The sequence below is a fragment of the Ovis canadensis genome, chromosome 7, assembly GCF_042477335.2.
Source record: "Ovis canadensis isolate MfBH-ARS-UI-01 breed Bighorn chromosome 7, ARS-UI_OviCan_v2, whole genome shotgun sequence".
Classification (NCBI taxonomy): Eukaryota; Metazoa; Chordata; class Mammalia; order Artiodactyla; family Bovidae; genus Ovis; species Ovis canadensis.
The window spans coordinates 78,002,514-78,023,953 of NC_091251.1; the positions used below are offsets into that span (position 1 = coordinate 78,002,514).

Consider the following 21,440-nt stretch of genomic DNA (forward strand, 5'->3'; position numbering starts at 1 on the left):
TTTGCTTATCCAAAGACAGCGGCATTTTCAAGTGGGGTCAATTTTTCCTACCAGGTAGCATTTGGCACTCTCTAGAATCATTTTTGATTATCATGAAATAGAGGAGTGCTGCTGGCCAGGGATGCTACGAAACAACCTATAATGCAGAAGACTCCACAACAGGAATTATGCAGCCTAAAATGCCAACAGCGCCAAGGTTAAGAAACCCTGGCTTAAGGTAAATTTAGTATGTTTCTTTACAAAAACATCTGAGCAGGAAAACTGAGGACAGTTTTTCTTAGAAGACAAATTTAGCTGTTTAAATCAATGGCAACAGAGAATAGCTTAATAAATGAGAAAGGAGACCTGACTTAGATCTGACATTATTTAATTGGATAAATTGCTTATCATCTCAATGTCCCAGCTGAACAATATAGTACACTAGTTAACCTCTAAAAGACCTTACAATACCAAAACATTATACATAAAAAAAGATACTCATTCATGAGAGGAAGAATGACTATTAAAACAAGGGTAAAGGGAATTGCCTGGCGTCTCAGTGCTCAAGACTCTGATGGTTTGATCCCTGGTCAGGGAACTAAGATCTCATGCCAAAAAAAGGAAAAATAAATAAAAAATAAATAAAACTAGAGTAAGATAATATTTTTATTTATTTGATTGGTAAAGTTCAAAAATTGTTAATATTGTATTGGAAATGGTATGGGAATTTTCTTGCTATATTCATTCAAAAATTGTAGGATATAATAATTTTCTGTATGATGTGGAATATAAAGGCCTTTCTCAAAATGCACACCTCTGATATGTTTCCAAGGCATTTAGGTGACATGTTGAAGTTCCCCAAATAGGAACTTAATTTTCAATTCAGAGTTAGAGAAACATAATCCTATCTCATGAGTTGACGGGCCACTGAGCCTCCTATTCTTTTTTTTTTTTAAAATAAACTTTAATTTGGTTCTTTGGGGGGTGGGGAGGTATGAGAAAATAGGAACTCCCATACCATGCTGGAAGGGATGCAAACTGAGGTCCTCATATATTTGCACATGAGAGAACTGAAATGTATGTTGTTCTTTGCAGCCTTGATTATAATAGTATAGATTGAACCCAATGCAAATAATCAGCAACAGGGACTTATTCAGTAAATTATGGTATATCCATATTATTGGATACTATGCGGCCTTTAGGAAACACACACTCAAAATAACATGAGAAAGCTCTTTAAGTACTAAAATGGAATGTCTGTTACAGTTAACATTATATGAAACAAAATAGCATGCTATTGTTTATATTAAAAAAAAAGAAAAAATATGTTTGTTATTCTACATATGCACTATCTAACTCTGGAAGTATTCACAAGAAATGAATAACCCTTGCCTCTGTGGAAGGTTCGAACTATCCCCTCTGTGAGACAGATTTGGGGAAAAGACTTCTCACTTGTATCTTTTACTACCTTTTGAATTGGGAACTAGTTAGTGAAAAAAAAATTATTAAAATTTAAAAGATAAATGAAAATCACCAGAATTCAGTTTCCCCCAATTCATCTATTACATTCAGGCTAAAAATAGTTAATCTTGGTTTTAACTGTCTACACATGAATACAAAATTCTTATACTAGGAACAAATGGACAAACCTGAAATACGGCACATCATGCTGTGGCGGAGATAACTGATCTTCATTTACTTCAAGTGATGGGACTTCTTTCACTGAAAGGCCATTTGAATTTTCATTAGTAGTTCCATTTTTATTTGAGATATGTTCTATAGATTAAAGGAAATGTTACATATAAATTTCAAAGCAGCCACTCACAAAATGATGTCCCCCACAAGACAAATCTGTTTAAATCTTCCAATTTTTTCAATATGAATTTTCAAATTTTATCTCTGACTTAAAGATTCCATTCACCACATATCTCTAAAGTGCCTCCCAATATTCATCTCTTCAAAGTTACATTTATTTCTCAGTCCGTACTCCTCATTCCAATTCTCTCTCTCTCCAGCTACTTTTCCCCATGTCTTCACTTCTTTCCTGACCCTGAGATCACATTCCTGGGCTATATGTTGAAAAGGGCCTAATAAACCTGATAAATCACAATTCAGAAAAGCAAGTAAAAAATTAATTAAAATTCAATACCTTTATTCCAAACTGTTAAAGAACCCAAAGGACACTGTGATTTACTTGAATCTTGAGGTACTGTTTTGGCAGAGAAAGTTTTACATTTTTGTGCCAAGATTTCTTTTGTTGCTTCAGTCTTATCACTAAAAACAATAGTAAAAATATACCTCTTAAAACATAAGCCTCATATGAAGGATTTCAAAATGATGTTGCTTTTTAAAAATCTGGGATTAAATAGAAACATGTTTCTAATTTTTTAAAATGTGTCTTTTCTGGACACATTTAAACACCTATAGTGGGAATGTCTGTCTTTACTAATTATGAGATCCAAAGATTACAAAGATCTCTTCATGGAACATAAGCACTCTATAGTCTCACATGCTGCTGAGCAGTTTCTAGTAAATTTGCTACCAGCCAGTCTTTGCAAAACAACCATGCTGTTTCTATTAAAGATTCCAACTGATTTTCCCTCACGTTGCAAGTTAATTATTTTTGTCTTTAGAAGTAATTTTTCTAAAGTAACACTCAGCAAAAAGACAAAAAACCCCACCATTTCTGAGCTATAGTATTACTTTCTTTCTTCTAAAAATTTATTTCTAAGTCTTTATAAAAAGATCACCCATTAAAAGCAAAAAAACCCCACAAAGAATACCATGAAGATACAGATAAAAACAATGTATAGGAAATAGTAAAACTGTGCAGTACATTACTGTACCCTTCTGAAGAATTTTTTTAAAATACCAAATTTTCATGATTTATAATTAACATAATTTACTCACTAAACATTAACCTTTAAAAAGCACAGGACAAATCTAAGAAAGGTGATTGTTAACCATCTTAGCAAAGAATTCATTATTAACTTTAAATTCTTACACTTCTGTGTTTAATGGGGTCCAGGTATAACTGGGTGTCAAGAAAGCAGTGGCACTTCTGGGAGTCATAGGTGTTACTTGATAGGTCTTCAGACCATCTAGTGGCTGAAATATAAAATCTTTAGGTGCAAAGGAATTCTTCCCTTTCATTTTTGCACTGTTTGTCTTAGATACATTTTCCATTCTTGATAAGACTCCATCTGGATTCATTCCATTTGTTGCACTGGTTTGTGAATCCAAAGTATTTCCTTCATTATCAACTTTAAAAGAAATGACCTGGATGGAAGGAAACAGAAAAGAGTGAGAATTTCTCTCCTGAGGATATAGTCAAGCCAATTTTTACAGGTCTGAAAATATTAGAGTTGAGATATGTATCCCATGAATATAATTTAAGAAAGAAAAATAAATACAGTTAAATATAAATATGAAATCAGTAGACCAGCTAACTAAACCATTGTTATGATCCAGAGAGAGAGAACCAATCCTCATTAAAAAGACTAAATAACAGGTTTTAGGTATTACAGCAAATTAAAATACGTGAAAATTAAGGTGGAAGACCTACCCAACTAACAAATACCCATCTTTTTATTTAAATTATGTGGATAATTACAATGATTTGAGAATCAGAAATCCAGCGTTTAATGGACGACTATTATTGTCAAGTAACAAATCTTCTTTTACAATAACCTTGATTATAAATAAACTTACTGACTAATGAGAAAAATATTTTTCAATGTGATGCAGTGAGATTAACCAAATATAATGTGAAGCTTATTATTTTCTTTGTCAATTTAATTATTTGGTTTTTGTAAAAAAAAAAACCTGATGCTAGTTTTAGGCATGAAACATAATGATTTGATATTTGTATGTATTGCAAAGTGATCTAGACAATAAGTCTATCAACATCTGTCACCACACAGTTACAATTTCTTTTATGTTGAGAATCTTATGACCTATATCCTGTTAGCAACTTTCAAATATACAACACAGTATAACCATAGTTACCATGTTGTTTATTACATCCCCAGACCATACTTTGTAACTGGAAGTTTGTAACTTTTGACAACCTTTACACATTTCACCCACCCATACAAGCAAATTTTTTAGAGGATTTTATTCTGATTTTTAATTTTCAGTTAAAAATCTAGCCACATTTTTTTTAATTTTTAAATTTTTAACTGGAGTATAATTACTTTATAATGTTGTATCAGTTTCTGCTGTACAACATAGCTACATTTCTTATACTTCAGTATAATTCTTTTTTAAGGTTAAGGAATTATAGCATTGATTATAAACCAAGGCATTGGGGTCTCAAAATGGTGACTCTTTTCTGAAGACCCTATAAGGTACTATGCTAGACACTGTCAGAAACATTAGAGTACTTAGTTCTTAAAACTACTCTTATGTTGGAGATGGGAAAACAAATTCATAACTTGCCCAAGGTTATATAGCTAATAGGACAATATTCAGACTCAGGCCTAACTGAATCCAGAGTCAATACATTTCACCCTACTCCACCCTCTCTCAGCTAGTTCCCACCTGAAGGTTTCTGTCAGCTTGCGTTTCTATCACTTTTCTCTATTTCCTGTTAACCAAATTATGCTTTCTCTAACTATAAAACTTTGAGGATAAGACATCTGAAAAACAACAAGTAAAGCCTCCTGATGCTCCTTTATGGTTAAGGAGGTTTTAAGACACATGGTGAGTCAACTTCTTGAAGCAGTTCTATATGCTTAATTTCCATTTTATGAAAGTAGCAATGAGATTTTCAAAGTATCTAGAGATAAACAGATGTTTATACTCTACCTTGTCAGGTTTTGTTCCTATCTTTTTGGCAGGTTTTCCTTGATTTGGTGCCTTTCTGTCTGCTTCATTATCTAAATTAAAAGTGAAATAAGACACCCATTTTGACTAGATAAAAAAATGCTGCATTAAAAGTACAAGTTAAAAAAAAAACTAGGTAATTTGGGAAAGGAAAAAAGGCTTAATAGAAATGTACAGCTTAAAGGACATTATGATTAAAAATCACACTAGAAAACAGGATAGAAACAGATGAAATTTCCTGTTTCAAGTATAGGCCATCTGTTTTCAAAACCAAACAAAACAAAAGGTGTTAAGATATTTTACCTTTTGCTTCTAAATATAAAATACATATTTATTATAGAAAATTAGAAAAAATTGTAAAAAGCACAAAACCAAAAATTTTTCTAAAATTTACATTACTCAGTGGTAATCACGGTTGACACTTAAGAATATGTTTTTAAAAGTTCACATACATATTTCATTATAGAATTTCGATCATATTGTTCAGGGTTTTACCTGTTTCTCTTTGCCCACTTAATATCATTAACCATATCATTAAGTGTTTTTTCACACCTTGTTCTTACATGATTACACTTCAATCCACCAAATGGATGGACTATTATTGGGGCTATTAATTTTTTACTTTGAATCACTGCTTACACCAATTCAGCATTTCAACATTTGAGCACCCACTGTGTGCTAACACGATATCAGGGCACAAAACCTGCTTTCAGGAGTTAGAATCTCCCATTTCCTCCTGTCCTACTCAGAGACGTGTAAGGATCTTAAAAACTGAACATAAAAACCCTCAAGGATCAAAACATAATCCTAGTTCAGTCACTGATCAAGAAATTGTTCTTACCATTAATAGCCCTTGTCTCTGGCTTTCTTGCTGCTGTAGACGGGATTTCCTTGACAATCTGCTTTGCTGCTTGAGTAGATGATCGAGTCAGTCTCACTGGCAGCATTACAGGTTGTACAGCTTCGGGGGAAAAAAAAAAAAACAAAACCGAATGCTTTCGGTGGTTTTAAATTATTGTGGCAATATCAGAACTTACAAAAATTGCTAATGCTTCTACCTTTTTTCTCTTTGTCCAACACTTTCTTCTCAGAAGTCTGTCTTTGACCAGGTCGGACTGCTCGAACATCAATCCCATTATCACTCTATTTAAAAGATTAGGTATTAATTAGGTGATTTAATTGCATAATGAACCAAACCACCACATTTTTAAGGTGTAAACTGACATCTCATTTGAAATCTGATACTGTAAAGGAACCAGCAAAAAATCCACTACCCTAAATGAGATGAAGAAACAGGTTTTCCATTACATAAATTTCCTAACAAACCTTTTTAGAATCCCAGAATTTAGAAAAACTATTAAAAAAAATAACTGACTATAATCTTCTGAGACTCCTTAAACGCAACAGGTATCTTTTTATCTAGAAAATTCCTCTCCTGGAAAAAAGCTCTTCCCCACAACTCACTCTTCTACTTCTTGAAAGACTGCATTTAAACTGCCACCAACTCAGTGAGGCATGATCAAAATTCTACCCTTTACCTACTTCACAACTCTCCAGCTCCGTTCTTTCTTTTCTTTCATCTCCCCCATAATACTTTTGACCATCTGACACACTAAATGGTTCTTTTTTTTTTAACACTATCTCTCATGTAAAGTCCTTGAAAACAGGAAATTTTGTTTGTTTTATTCACTATTATATCCTAGAGCCTAGAAGAACGTGACAGTCACTCAAATTCAGTAACTACCTGAAGCAGCTTCCTCCCGACAAAGAAGCACCCTCTTTTTCTCCCTGCCCACTTGACTTTAGTAATCCTCCTAGCAACTTTATCCAAAACAGTGTTTTGAAGACCCATGAATTTATAAAACTCACCCTGTGTGCTTTCTATTTCTATCTGCACTTCATGGTGACATGGGATACATAATAAAAGCCCAGTAAATAAACAAAAAAGAATGTGTCAGAGTTTAGTATAGATCTCATTAAGGATGTCTGTGCAAAGTATTTTAAGTGACTACTTCCTTGGCATGTAGCCAAATCTGCTCTGTCACCATATAGCAGCATCTATTTTGGTACTATTAACTCTGGTAAAATAATCACTATTGCTTAAAGCTGATATTAAATGAAAAATAAATTTACTTACTCAGAAAAAAAGTACAATTTGTCATTTTAGTAACACTGACCTACTAAACTACCAACTATACCTTAGTCAGCTCCATTTGGTTTCTGGCCTTTGACCTTGTAATCCGTACAGAAGATGGAACATCCTTAAAACAGTCAAAAGAAGATAAAGTTTAAAAAATATATCAAATAAACTGCAAAATTTATTTCCATAAAGCTCCCATTTTATATATTTATTTTTGAGTGGCTGCATAGCATGCCATGTGGGATCTTAGTTCCCTGACCAGGGGTCAAACCCTCACCTCCTGAAATGGAAGCTCAGAGTCTTAATCCCTGGACTCCCAGGGAAGTCCAAAGTCCTCATTTTAAAGTTATAAATAAAAAATATTTATATTTTAAATTTATATATTTATATTAATCATTTACAGCTAAAAGATACTTGCTAACTTACTGTTTTCTTTTTTTTTTAAACTTTAGTGGGTTTTTTGGCCATGCTGCACAGCTTGCAGAACTTAGCTCCCTGAAAAGGGACTGTATCCCAGCCCCAGCAGTGAAAGCACCGAGTTCTAACCACTGGCCTGCCAGGGAACTTCCTAAATTACTGTTTTGTTTTTTTTTCCTGGTTCTGGTTTGAGATTCCCTGGAGTAGGAAATGGCAACCTGCTCCAGTGTTCTTGTCTGGAAAATTCCATGGATAGAGTAGCCGGGAGGACGACAATCCATGGGGTCACAAAGAGTCACACATAGCTGAGCGACTGAGCACACAAATGAACAAACTTGAGTATTAGAATCTTTTTTTGTTGTTTATGAAAAGATACTGTACAGCTTACTTCCCTAGCTTTGACAATTTGCCTTCAAATCTCATGATTACAGAGCAGTTCACTGTCAGTAAGAAAATGGAGACCTGATCAAAAAATGTGGGAAAAATTGAGAAGACTGATTAAAAAATTATAAGACATTTATCAACTCTATAAAATTTCTTAAGAAGCATAATCAGACTTCTCTAGATGAGAAGTCATTTTTCTTCTCCAAATCTCAATGAAAACCTAGTGCTAAAGAAATTAGGCTTTTCTTAACAGTACTTAAAAGGATTAAAATTCAGCAATGGCTATTGCCTAAATAAAATGAAGAACAATGATTGACTCCTCACTGAATCATACTATTTAACACAATGATGGGTCTCTTGTTCCTCTTACACATATTTCTTATCATATTTTAAAAGTTGTTTATGGTGTAGACCAATGAATGGCATCCTATATATTTTTGAAAAGATAGCTTAAATCTAATCCCTTCCAAGATGTCTTCTCTGATGTTCCTCCAATGCAAACAGTCTCTCCTTCCTCTAATATATAGAACATATTTATCTATATCTTTCCACTTGAACTACATTCTATTAATTTTGGTCTCTTCTACATTATCCTAAGATCATACAGAGTAAATAATCAAAGATCTGTCAAATGAATTATTGAGATTCATGAGGCCTAAAAAAGAAGCAGTATCTTGGGGCTTTATATTATCAATTCTTACTTAAATCAGGAATGAGTATATAGTCAATGAGTTCATTTATATGTATCTTTAAATTGCAAACCACCAATGACTGCCTAATCTACAGTCCAACTGATCTGTTCAAATTTCATCTTTTTTTTTTAGGTTTTAAATTTACTTTTTAATTGGAGGAAACTGATTTAAAATGTTGTTGGTGTCTGCCATACAACAATCCTAATTATATATACACACATACATGTATCTCTTCTCCCTCGTGAGCCTCCCTTCTCTGCCCCCATGCCACTCCCCCTAGGTCGTCACAGCGCCTGGCTGGGCTCCCTGGGTTATACAGCAACTCCCCACCAGCTATCTGTTTCACACGTGACAGTGTATATACGCCAATGCTACTTTCTCAGTTCATCCCACCCTCTCCTTCCCCTGCTGTGTCCACAAGTCTGTTCTCTACATCTGTGTCTCCAATCCTTCCCAGCAAACAGGTTCATCAGTACCATTTTTCTAGATTCCATAGAAATGCATCAATATATTTTGTTTTCTCTTTCTGACTTACTTCATTCTGTATAATAGGCTCTTGTTACCTCACTACCACTGACTCAAATCCACCCCTTTTTATGGCTGAGTAATATTTCATTGTATATACCTGTACCACATTTTCTTTATCCATTCATCTGTTAACGGACATCTAAGTCACTTCGTGGCTATTGTAAATAGTGCTGCAATGAATGCTGGGGTATATGTCAAACTTCATCCTTGACTTACTCATCATTCTCTTTACATCACCCCTTCCTTTAGCATTTATTCTCTTGCCATTTGATCAGTCCTTTTCAACATATCGCTGCCCACTTGAAGCTGTTCTCTAGACCTCACTCAGATAATTGTACATATTCTTACTGGAGTGGTTACATTTAGTCCTACAACTTAAACTCCTAATATTACATCCTAAATCCACATTTTAGCATGAATCTCTAGCCTGATTTCCAAATAGGATTTTTTTTAAAGGTTATTAATATTCACCCACTTACGCTTATTCCTTTTCTTGCCTTCCTCATCTCTTTTAGCAGTAGCAAAGTTTGTAATATTATTTTTTTCCCATACATTCTTTCTTTAAAATTTATTTTTAATCAGAAGGCAACTGCTTTACATTGTTGTGTTGGTTTCTGCCATACAACATGAATCAACTATATGTATATGCATATCCCCTTCCTTATAAAGCCTCCCTCCCACCCCACTCTCCCGTCTAGCCTCTAGTTTATCACAAAGCACCAGGCTGAGCTCCCTGTGTTACACAGCAACCTCCTACTACCTATCTATTTTATACATGGTAATGTATATATTTCAATGCTCCTCTCTCAATTCATCCCCCCCTTTTCTTCCCCTGCTGTGTCTACAGTCTGTTCTCTGCATCTGCATCTCTATTCCTGCCCTGAAAATAGGTTCATCTGTATCATTTTTCTAGCAATCCCCCTAATGGGCATATACCCTGGGAAAACTATAATTCAGAAAGACACATGTACCCCAGTATTCACTGAGGCACTTAATTACAACAGCCAGGACATGAAAGCAACCTAGATGTCCATCGACAGATGAATGGATTAAGAAGTTAGGGTACCTATATACAATGAAATATTACTCAATCATAAAATAAACATGAATTTGAGTTAGTTGAACTGAGGTGGACAAACCTAGAGCCTTTTATAAAACTTGTATTATTGCTCAAACTATTATCTTCAGAACAATCATCCTTAACTCTTCAACTTCCTTTATCCCTCACTACTTACTTGAGGTCACCAGTCCTGTCAAATTTATCTCTTAAGAAGTCTTATATGACACCTGTTAGAAAGGCCATTATCAAAAAGACAAGAAATAATAAGCATTGGTGAGGATATAGAGAAAAGGGAGCCCTACTACACTGCTGTTGTTAATGGAAACTGGTGCAGCCTCTATGGAAAAAGTATGGAAGACCCTCAAAAAATTAAAACTAGAACTACCTTATGATCCAGCATTTCCAATTCTGGGTACTTATCCAAAGGAAATGAAAACACTGACTCAAAAAGATATATGTAGCCCCATGTACACTGCAGCATTATTTATAATAGCCAAGTGTCCATCAATGGATGAGTGAATAAAGAAACTAACAGTCCATTTGTGTGTTTTTAATATTATTCAGCCATGAAAAAAGAAGGAAATGTTGCCTTTTGTGACAACATGAATGGACACTGAGGGCATTATGCTAAGTGAAATAACTCGGACAAAGACAAATACCACAGATCTTACTTATATTTGGAAGTTTAAACAAATAAGCCAGAGAAAGACAAATACCATATGACCTTACTTATATTCGGAAGTTTAAACAAATAATAATAAAAAAACCCAACCTCCTAGATAAAGAACAGACTGGTGGGGGGCTTCCCTGAGGGTCCAGTGGCTAAGACTCTGTGTCCCCAATGCAGGGGTCCCAGGTGCGATCCCTGGTCAGGGAACTAGATCTGGCATGCCATCAGTAAGAGCTGGAATGCCACAACTAAAGATCCCACATGCCACAACAAAGATCAACAGCCCTGCATGTGCCATAACTAAAGACCTGGTGCAGCCAAATAAATTAATTAAACTAAACTTAAAAAAAAAAAAAAAAAAAAAAAGAACAGACTGGTGGTTGCCAGAGGTGCAGGTTGGGCAAAAAGGGTGAATATAGTCAAAAACTACAAACTTCCAGTTTTAAAAATAAGTCAGTCCTGGGAATATAGTATTCGGCATGGTGCCTACAGTTAATAATACTATACTGTATGTGTGAGCATTGTAGAGTAGACCTTAAATGTTCTCATCACAAGAAAAAAATTTTTGTAACTGTGTGTGGTGATAGATGTTAACTAGACTAACTACGGTGGTCATCTTATAACGTATACAAATACTGACTCATGTTGCACACCTGAAATTAATGTCAATTGTATCTCAGGGAAAATGATGTCTTAAACCTATTTCTTGTTTTTAAACCAACGGCCCAGTCCACTTATCTCATTTCTCCTAATCTATGTATAGAGAATAGTCATAATATATGATTCACAACTGGCCTTCCCATCTATAAAAGCTTTCCTTTCTAGACTATAATCCTCAAGGCAAGGTAATCTTCCTGAATATTAGTTTGATAATGGTACAATCTCATTTATAAGCCTCCCTTAACCCTGCATCCTATAAGGTAAATACCAAATACTCTGGCACAGCATTCAGTGTTTAGCCTGGCTCTACCAGGTTTTTTCCAATCTCTCCCCTGGTTTTATCCAATCTCAACCTACCAGCAGTTACATCAGGAGACTCTGTTTTCATCTTCAGAGTTACTATGATGTCATTCCCACCCCTATCAACTAGGGGACTCAGGGAAATGATTATTTTAGTCATCTAATCTTTAAAGAAAATACCAGTTAAAAGCAACTATTTCTCTGTATCATGTTAGGATACTAACCTTTTTTGGCTCAGCTTTCATAGCATTCTGGTTTGAGAAAAGAAAACAAGGCATATCAGGTCTATAAAGACCCACTTTAAATACTCCTCGTTTAGTTTTCTCTCTCTGCTCTTTCAATTTTTGAAGTTGTTTTTCTTCTTTGTATTTTTGGAGCATCTGTTTTCGTTGATCAAAGACAACAGTTTTTGTTGACTCTAAGTAGGAAAAAAGAAAAAACAGTATATAAAATATTTCAGATAGAAAGTTAGGCAAATATCTTAACTTCTAACTTCAACTGTTGCTAAGAAGTGCTTTTAGTAACTTCCTATTAATTCCTTAGTCCTTCAATTTATTTCCACCTGTTTTAAAATTCCTATTTCTTTTGACTTCACTTGTTCAAATATCTAATTGCTCGCTATGTACTAGGGATGTATTACTTCCCTTTTAAATTAGTTAACTTCTGTGACAGCCAGACTCCGAGCTGACGTCCAGGGGTTCTCGCCTCCAGGCAGCCATGTCCTGTGTCATCCCCTGCCGTCTGAACAGGGCCGACCTGTGTGACCAAGAAAGTACTGTGGAAGCGATGGAGAACAACTCCATGACTATGCAGGTTAGCTCCTGGGTTGGGAAGATGCCCTGAAGGAGGGCATGGCAACACACTCCAGCATTCTTGCCTGGAGAATCCCCATGGACAGAGGAATCTCGAGGGCTACAGTCCACAGGGTCACGAACAGACACAACTGAAGCAACTTAGCAAACACTCTTAGATCACTTGTTCTAGGGGGATGCCAGTGGCCACATGGAACTGTAAGGAGACTCAGGAAGCAGCACAGAGATGTCTGCGTGACAAAGAACTAAGGCCTCTTGCCAAAAGCCAGCATCAACTTGCTGGTCACATGAATGAGTCACTTTAGAAGTGAATCCTTTACAATAATCAAACAGTATGGTAGAAGCAGATTTCCAGTCTCAGTCAAGCCCTCAGATGCATCCTGGATAACATCCTGACTGCAGTCTCCAGAACCACCTAGCCAAGCTGCACTCAAATTCCTGACCCACAAAAACTGTGTAAATTAATAAACATTTATTGTTTTAAGCCACTGAATTTTGGGGTAACTAATACTATTTCTTTCTTTCGATATTTGGGCTCCCTGTCAGTTTCTGTAGCTCAATTTAGGTTTTCTACATAAATCTTCTTATGTTTCTTTAAACTATGAAGCATTTTACAATATAATGCTTATTTAATATAATAAGGTTTGCTGAAACATTTTTATATGAAAAATGTAAGTGGCTACCATATGTGAGACATTTTTAGGTAGGAAGAATAAGTAAGAAAATGTCTGCCCTTGAGGCGCTCAAGGGAACACAGTTTCAGTTTAGCATGAAATAAAAAGGAGAACGCACATAATAAAGAATCAGTACAACAGCTATCTGGAGAGATCAGGAAATGCTTCCTTAAGATAGCACACCTAAAAAGGGTTCAGAGGAATAAGTAAGTGTTTGTCCCCTGGGTAAGGATTAAAAATAATCCATACATAACTGCATAACTGAGTAAATTTACTACAAAAAGGTATATACTTAAAATGAGGGAAATTTATAGTATATAAACTGGACCTTGATAAAATTGTTAAGTAAAACAAACCCCCAGGCAGAGTACAGAATATGCAAAAGCACAGATGATCAAGTGGTCAGTCACCAACAAACCCCTTTATCTTCGACTTCTCTGAAGGTTCCCCTCAGCTCTTGACTGAATTGAAACCTGGCTCTCCCCTGAAGTCACTGCTTCCCTAGTTGTCCTCTCAAGAGGCTGACTGTTTTTTCTCCCACACCAGAGTATCACTGCACCTAAAGAGGAGAGATGACCTCATTGTTGGTTCCTGATTATGTCTTCTTCATTTAAAGATCCCAGCTTTACATTTCGTGTCATCAGATCTAACTACCCAGTATCTCAATCTGTTTCCACGTTTGCTTCTCCTTCCTTGATGGCTTTAGCTCGTGGCTCACTGTCATTGTCTCCGTCACTACTCTTGCACAAATCTTGATGACTCATCCAGTACCCTAGCTTCTCAGTTCTTAGGTGTTCTTTCTTCCAGTGATCTCTCTTCCACTGTATCTCAGGCACCCATTCCCATGATCACACCCATACCAGTACTTCAACCTTTCTCGTGTCATGGAGCACATAGAATAACATTCGCAGACCACACTGCTTGTGGTCAAATGCAACTAACCAGCCAGAGAGAGAGAGGTCTGATCAACCCAGGCCCTGCCAGAAACTGCAAGGGCTCAGAGGACCAATTTCCTGTCACACCTGTATTCATTCGTGAGATAACCAGGCACTTGAGACCTCACTATTACCGATGAATACTGTATGTCCTTCATCAGCCCAATTTTAAGAAATCCACTCTCTGATTACCATATCTGATCTTTCCAACAATTCTTTGGCTCCACCAGGACGTACCTATACGCTCCTGACCTACGATCATATTTTCACTGTCTTTCACCTCCCTCACATCAAGTGTTTTCATATCCAATTTAAAGTCCATGATTTATCATCATAATCACTACTTCAACTTTTTGGCCCCTCTCTCACTCTGGCAAAATCCCAATTCCAATTAAAGGCCTCTCTGTGTCTACTTCCCACCTGCAATGTGCAAATGAATATGGCTGGAACAGCACACAAAATGCATGCTACTTCTTTCCTTTCTACAGTTGACTCTCCATATTCCTGGGTTCCACAGCCACAGATTCATCCAACTGCATATGGAAAATATTCAGGAAAAAAAAATTCCAGGGGATTTCCTAGCACTCCAGTGGTTAAGAATCTATCCTACAATGCAGGGGATGCAGGTTTGAACCTTGGTCAGGGAACTAGACCCCACATGCCACATCTAAGATCCCATATGCTGCAAGGAAGATTGAAGATTGAGTGCCACAAGTAAGACTTGGCACTGCCAAACAAATAAATATTTAAAAAACCAAAATACCATGTATAAGTCGGCAACACCTGAATTTATATATCTAGCTCAGACTTCTCCTCTGAACTCATCTTGGATATCCAACTACCTTTCCAAATCTCTTTTAAATCTAATAAGCATCTTCAGTTTAACACATGTAAAACTGAACTCTCAGTCTTACCACTCCCCCAGTCCTTTACAATTTAGTAAATGGCCACTTCATATTTTTAGGTGCTCAGGCCAAAAACTTTGGAATCATCTTGATTCCTCTTTCTTACTCATCTATATTTATTTAACTTTTTGGCCACTCAGCATGTGGGATCTTAGTTCCCTTACCAGGGATCGAACCCTCACCCCCTGCAGTGGAAGAGTGGAGTTTGAACCATTGAACCTCCAGGGAAGTTTCCTTGACTTCTCTTTCTTTATCAACCCCTACATTGAATCCATTAAGAAATCATATTGGTTCAACCCTCAAAATACATCCAGAATTCAACCAACTATTTTTGCTGCTACCACTCTGGCTTCCCTGGTGGTTCAGACAGTAAACAGTCTGCCTGCAATGCAGGAGACCCAGGTTCAATCCCTGGGTCAGGAAGATACCTGGCAAAGGAAATGGCAACCCACTCCAGTATTCTTGCCTGGAGAATTCCAAGGACAGAGGAGCCTAGTGGGCTATAGTCCATGGGGTCGCCAAGAGTTGGACATAACTGAGCAACTAACACTTTCACACTTTCACCACTGTGGTCAACCATGTACTAAATTATTACAACAGTCTTCAAACTGGTCTCTCTGTGGCTATGCTTGCCACCCCACAATCTATTCTCAACACAGTAGCCAACGAGATGCCTTTAAATCATAAATCAGAGAAACACTCATTAACCCATTAAACATTTCATAGTAAGTAAGTAAGTCGCTCAGTCGTGTCCAACTCTTTGTGACCCCATGGACTGGGGCCTACCAGGCTCCTCTGTCCATGGGTTTTTCCAGGCAATAGTACTGGAGTGGATTGCCATTTCCTTCTCCAATATTTCAGAGTAAAAGCCAATGTCCTTATAATGATAAGGCCATAAGGGCTCTATGGGAACTTGCTTGCTTTCTCCAGCCATGCTTCCCTATTCACTTTCTCTGGAAAACACCTGGCCCACTCCTACCTCTGCTGCTGCTGCTAAGTCACTTCAGTCATGTCCGACTCTGTGCGACCCCATAGATGGCTGCCCACCAGGCTCCCCTGTCCCTGGTATCTCCAGGCAAGAACACTGGAGTGGGTGGCCATTTCCTTCTCCAATGCATGAAAGTGAAAAGTGAAAGTGAAGTCGCTCAGTCTTGTCCAACTCTTCGCGACCCCATGAACTGCAGCCCACCAGGCTCCTCCGCCCATGGGATTCTCCAGGCAAGAGTACTGGAGTGTTGCCATTGCCTTCTCCAACTCCTACCTCTATGCCTTTGCAAATGAGGAATAAAAGACACTTTAATAGCACACTGACAAAGTTAAATTTCACTTGAGAGATTCTGGCCGAGGAATGAAATGTTTGAAAGGGTCCAAGTAGAAGCAAAAAGACAACTCGGAAGGCAATAACATCACCTCTTCTCACAGAAAATGTCAGTTCTTTCTTCAAAGCCCATCTTATTCAGTTCTATGACCCAGTTTTCATTTCCTCTGAACTCCTAACAGATGTTATCCTTTATTCTATCCCTCTCAATGACCAACCCACTCCCTTTGATCTTTAAACATAAACCATCACTTCATCTCAAAAACAAAAATGCTACGACATATTAATCAATTCTTTTCTCTCACTTTCTTTTAGAATCACAAAAATGACAAATCTAGAAGAAATAGTTTTAGCCCACCCCTCCTTTTTACAGAAGCAATTAAGCTTTATATGTTGAGTGTCTTGTGTGTGTCAAACATTACACTGGTTCTGGAAAAATAATAAAAACTGAAGCAGTGAACACTTAGAATAATGTGACATCTCATCTCTATAAAACTTCTAAGACTATCTCTCTCTGCCATTTCTTCAAAGTTCATCTTTGCTTTGTTTCACTGCAATCTAGCTCCTGCTGCTGCTGCTGCTGCTAAGTCGCTTCAATCGTGTCCGACTCTGTGCGACCCCAAAGACAGCAGCCCACTAGGCTGCTCCGTCCCTGGGATTCTCCAGGCAAGAAAACTGGAGTGGGTTGCCATTTCCTTCTCCAATGCATGAAAGTGAAAAGCGAAAGTGAAGTCGCTCAGTCGTGCCCAACTCTTAGCGACCCCATGGACTGCAGCACACCAGGTTCCTCCGTCCATGGGATTTTCCAGGCAAGAGTACTGGAGTGGGGTGCCATTGCCTTCTCGCAATCTAGCTCCTAGTACCTGCTATATAAACACAACTAAATAGGAGTCCAATGACTCATTCTGCAAATGCATGCCACTTTCCAGTTCTCTTCCTTCTATTCTATAGTATCCCTTGCCTTCTAACACACTCGTTTTTATTATCTTTATCTTTTGCTGAGACCATTCCTTTCTTTTTTAATTGGTTCTTCCCCTCCTAACCACCCCAAATCCTTCTAGGCAAACTAGGGATGCCTAGGGATGAATACTTTGATTTAGTATCCTTACTTTGTAGATACTTCAATGAAGCATATCCATATTTATTTTTAATTGCAGCATGCAAATTCTCATCATCGGTTATATTTTTATATAACCCTTATCAACTTATCTTGTTAATGTTTATCTTACCTAAGCTCTAGAAGTAAGAAATTAGGATTCCTATAAGGCTATATAGGTAAAAAATGTTATAATACTCCATAGGTGAATGGCGTTAGCCTAGATAGGGACGTTCAGTCTTTGCTTGAAATAGGCAGTACTTAATTGTAGAAAACACAGTTATTTAGAATGTTATTTCAAAACTCCATTCTTCTGGTCAGGGTTTTTTTAAACCTCAGATATTAATACTCTCAGGTAATAATACTCTCAGATATTACTCTTCAAAGCACTTGAAATTACAATCAACCTTTACTTACTTGGCTTGATACTGGCCTTTTCTGGAACAAGCTCTTGAGATGTCTCATCTAATTCAAGAAGACTTCTACTTTCCAAGGTTGGAATGTTGACATCTTTCAAACCAAAGTGTCTATTTCGTTCATATTCCTTATGTCTGTTTTCTTTCTGAGACAGTGATTTTCTATGAGCAATTTTAGTTCTAATCATGTCAGTACTCAAATCCTTTCTGTGCCGACTGGCAAAATGTGATGAAGACATCCTGTCAGGAGAAAGAGAGAAAGACCAACTTACGTGGAATTTCATTTTATATTTTAAAAACTCAAGATTCCAGTTCACTTCCTATACCACTTCAGAGCTTTCTGAAATAAAAATGTTAAAATACAAAATGGAATATACGTGTGACTTCAGAGTGGGAAGAAAGCTATCAAAAGAGAAGATGCTACAAACTATTTTGGGGTTCTGAATAGGAACTTGTTTGACAGGTGAAGTGAAGTCCAGGAAGCCAAGGTCTGGAATAGAAACAAGAGATTCTAGGCTTACCATAGAGAACACTGCAAAATGTATGAAGTAAAAGGTGAAAATAGGGAAACGTCAATGAAGGACAGCATACAGAATAGTTGCCTTAACCTTCCCCTGATGATGAACGCAGGCAGCCTAGCGCTTTTTCTCAACCCAAAAGACAAAAACAAACAAACAAACAAACAAACCCACAAGATGTCTATTATACAGTTAGAGAAGATAAATAGGCAGTCAGATACGAGACTGAGAAAAAAGGGTTTCCAGAAGTACCATAATGATGTAGAAGGATAACCATATGCTTGCTTTGGTGAGACAGAATAAAATTCTTTTAGCTATATAAGAAGTCATATAGTTTATTTGGCATATACTCTTTTCTTAGAAAGATCCCTGAGAATGTATTGAAGTAAAACAAGAGAGAACAAGAAAGAGGATGTCATGGGTTCTAAGAAACTGTGGATCCAAATGAAAGTGAAAGTGAAGTCGCTCAGTCCTGTTAGACTTTTTGAGACCCCATCAACTGTAGCCTACCAGGCTCCAACTGAGGAAAAGAATAAAGGAAACTGGAATATCTAAGAGCCTCACCTAAACAACTAGTGGAAAGAACAACTAAGCCAAACTGGAGAAAAGGGACCAATTCTCTAAAGAGTCTTGCCAACTTAAAACAAAACGGGGCGGGGAAGGGGGGTGCGGCGCAGGGAAGGATGGAAAGTCTGTCACTAGGAATTTTAAAAATATATAAGCACACAATGCTCTTCAACAACAAGAATAACTAAGAAAGTACCCTAGAAAACTGCACATAAAAATCTGCATAAGAAGTGAGGCAAATTAAAACGCTATTTCAAGCAATCAACAGAGTATAAAATATGAGAATTCATCCGATTTGAATGACTCATTAGAAAACATCCTGATGCTGGGAAAGACTGAAGGCAGGAGACGGGAACAACAGAGGATGAGATGGTTGGACAGTATCACCAACTCGATGGACATGAGTTTGAGCAAGCTCCAAGGAGTTGGTGATGGACAGGAAAGCCTTGCAAGATGCAGTCCATGGGGTCACAAAGAGTCCGACATGACTAAGCGACTGAACTGAATGCTAAAAACATTCTCTTTGAAGGGTCCAGAGGAAGTGATAAAGAACTGTGCTTTTTATCAAGAACTCTCCTCTACTATTTGATTTACCACTTCTCACAAATACTATGGAACACTTGCTCTCCTTGCTGCACAGCAGGCCAATGAAGGGGAGATGACGTGTAGAGGTAAGGACTTTATTCCTGAGAGCTGACCAAGAAGATGGCACACTAATGTCTAGCGTTCTGAACAAAGGCATTTTAATTTTCGTGTAAGAGTCAAGCAGAGGGGTAGAATTCTCTGAGGCAGGACATTATGTATGCTTATAATAACAAAAGCAACGGAAACCAAGTCAAAGAAACAGTTCCAACCTGGAGTCAAAATTGGCTTTTCCTGCAACAATATTAAGCAGTTATTAAAGAAAAAATAAAAATTATGTATTAGTTATTTAAAATACGGCATAGCACTGTATTGTACACAGCAATGCGAGAAAGGACTAACACTAAAGGCATATTTTATTATCCTCTAAATCCTAAAAGGTAGTATGCTGCTGCTGCTGCTGCTGCTAAGTCGCTTCAGTCGTGTCCGACTCTGTGCGACCCCATAGACGGCAGCCCACCAGGCTCCCCCGTCCCTGGGATTCTCCAGGCAAGAACACTGGAGTGGGTTGCCATTTCCTATACAGATGAGATAAATTAACTGCCCACATAAGCACTGTTAAAAGGTAGTGGAGCTGCAGTCCCCAGCCCCGCAGCCCGGCTCTTCACACACATTTAAGTTCTCTACTCTTGACTGGAGTTTCTTCCAGCCTGAAAGTCTAGAATGCCTTACTTGGTCTTGCTTGCCTAGGGATTGTCAACCCAAGCGTTTTTAGTTGTCACACAATCTGTAAGGAGCTACTGCAATAAAGTTGGGGCCAAATGCCAATTACACCCCGGTGGCGAAATGCTGCTGATACACAGATCTTCTCAACAAATATTTACTCTTCCAGAGGACTGCGTCAACAGCTTCCGGAAGGAGAGGTAACGCGGTCCTAGAAGAAGCTCCCCCAAGCGAAGTTCAGAGCGTTGCCGCCAGTCCTCGGACCCTTTTATAACTTCTACAAAGAAGCGAACCGTGTCCTCCTCCAGCTCCCCAGCAACCACCTACCTGAGGCAGTTTCTAGCGTTAAACCTCAACCAAACTAAAAGGAACCCTCTGGGCCCGGAAGACCACCGCCTCCGAAAAAGGAACGTCTACAGCAAGCAGCGACAAAATTCAAACTTCCCGCACAGAGCCGCTGATTGGAGGTATTTTAACCAACACTTCCGGTAAAAAGTGCCCGCCTCTTCCCCTCGACGAGACTCGCTATTGGCTCGCTCCTTGCCATATTTGAATTGATTGAAAGGTGAACGGACCATTCAAAGGGTAGGTGTGAGCGGACTCTTTGGGCGTGTCCGGGATGCTCTATTGACGGCGGGCGGGGAGCGGTGGGCGGGCGGGGAGCGGTGGGCGGGCGGGGAGCGGTGGGCGGGCGGGGAGCGGTGGGCGGGCGGGGAGCGGTGGGCGGGCGGGGAGCGGTGGGCGGGCGGGGAGCGGTGGGCGGGCGGGGAGCGGTGGGCGGGCGGGGAGCGGTGGGCGGGCGGGGAGCGGTGGGCGGGCGGGGAGCGGGAGTGGCGGGTGGTTGGCCGTGGGCTACGCATGCGTCCGCTCTGAGGCTACATAGCCCTCGCGGGTATCGGAGAAAGGACGGATGGAGGAGAGGGGAGTCAGAGTTTGCAGGGCTTTTTGTTGTTGTTTTTTATTTGCCCGGCTTTTTAATGTCCTTGTTTAATTACATAAATCAGCTGAACTTAATGAAATATTTTCTTCGCTTAAAGTTTTAAAGAAAGTTTTATTATCACACCAAATTGCTCCTTAAATCATTATTAGTTTTATTACTTGTTACTTGTCTATGTTTTCTCGTCTACTTTAAAAAATAGATATAAAGTAATTACATTCAGAAGCATAGGTTTTTTTAGTGTATAATCTGATGAGTTTTGCTAAATGTGATCAGCTGTGTAACCACCACTCAGTCAGG

General features: G+C 38.1%; 1 protein-coding gene across 6 annotated transcripts in view; it reads right to left on the minus strand.

The window, feature by feature from the left end:
- DLGAP5 (DLG associated protein 5) overlaps positions 1-20,662 on the minus strand; it is a 42,282-nt gene extending 21,620 nt beyond the window's left edge. For 2 of the 6 annotated variants that reach the window (XM_069596673.1, XM_069596671.1), the window contains exons 1-10: positions 20,531-20,659; positions 17,815-18,053; positions 11,882-12,075; positions 7,005-7,067; positions 5,865-5,949; positions 5,648-5,767; positions 4,789-4,859; positions 2,984-3,258; positions 2,129-2,253; positions 1,629-1,701 (exon numbers count right to left, since the gene is read on the minus strand). In XM_069596673.1, coding sequence (XP_069452774.1) covers positions 1,629-1,701; positions 2,129-2,253; positions 2,984-3,258; positions 4,789-4,859; positions 5,648-5,767; positions 5,865-5,949; positions 7,005-7,067; positions 11,882-12,075; positions 17,815-18,052 — 1,244 coding nt within the window. In that variant the 5' untranslated portion in view covers position 18,053; positions 20,531-20,659. Of the gene's footprint in view, positions 1-1,628; positions 1,756-2,128; positions 2,254-2,983; positions 3,259-4,788; positions 4,860-5,647; positions 5,768-5,864; positions 5,950-7,004; positions 7,068-11,881; positions 12,414-17,814; positions 18,054-20,530 lie in introns of all 6 variants that reach the window. The other 4 variants (XM_069596670.1, XM_069596672.1, XM_069596675.1 and 1 more) reach the window with 4 other exon arrangements.
- Positions 20,663-21,440: the final 778 nt, after the last annotated feature.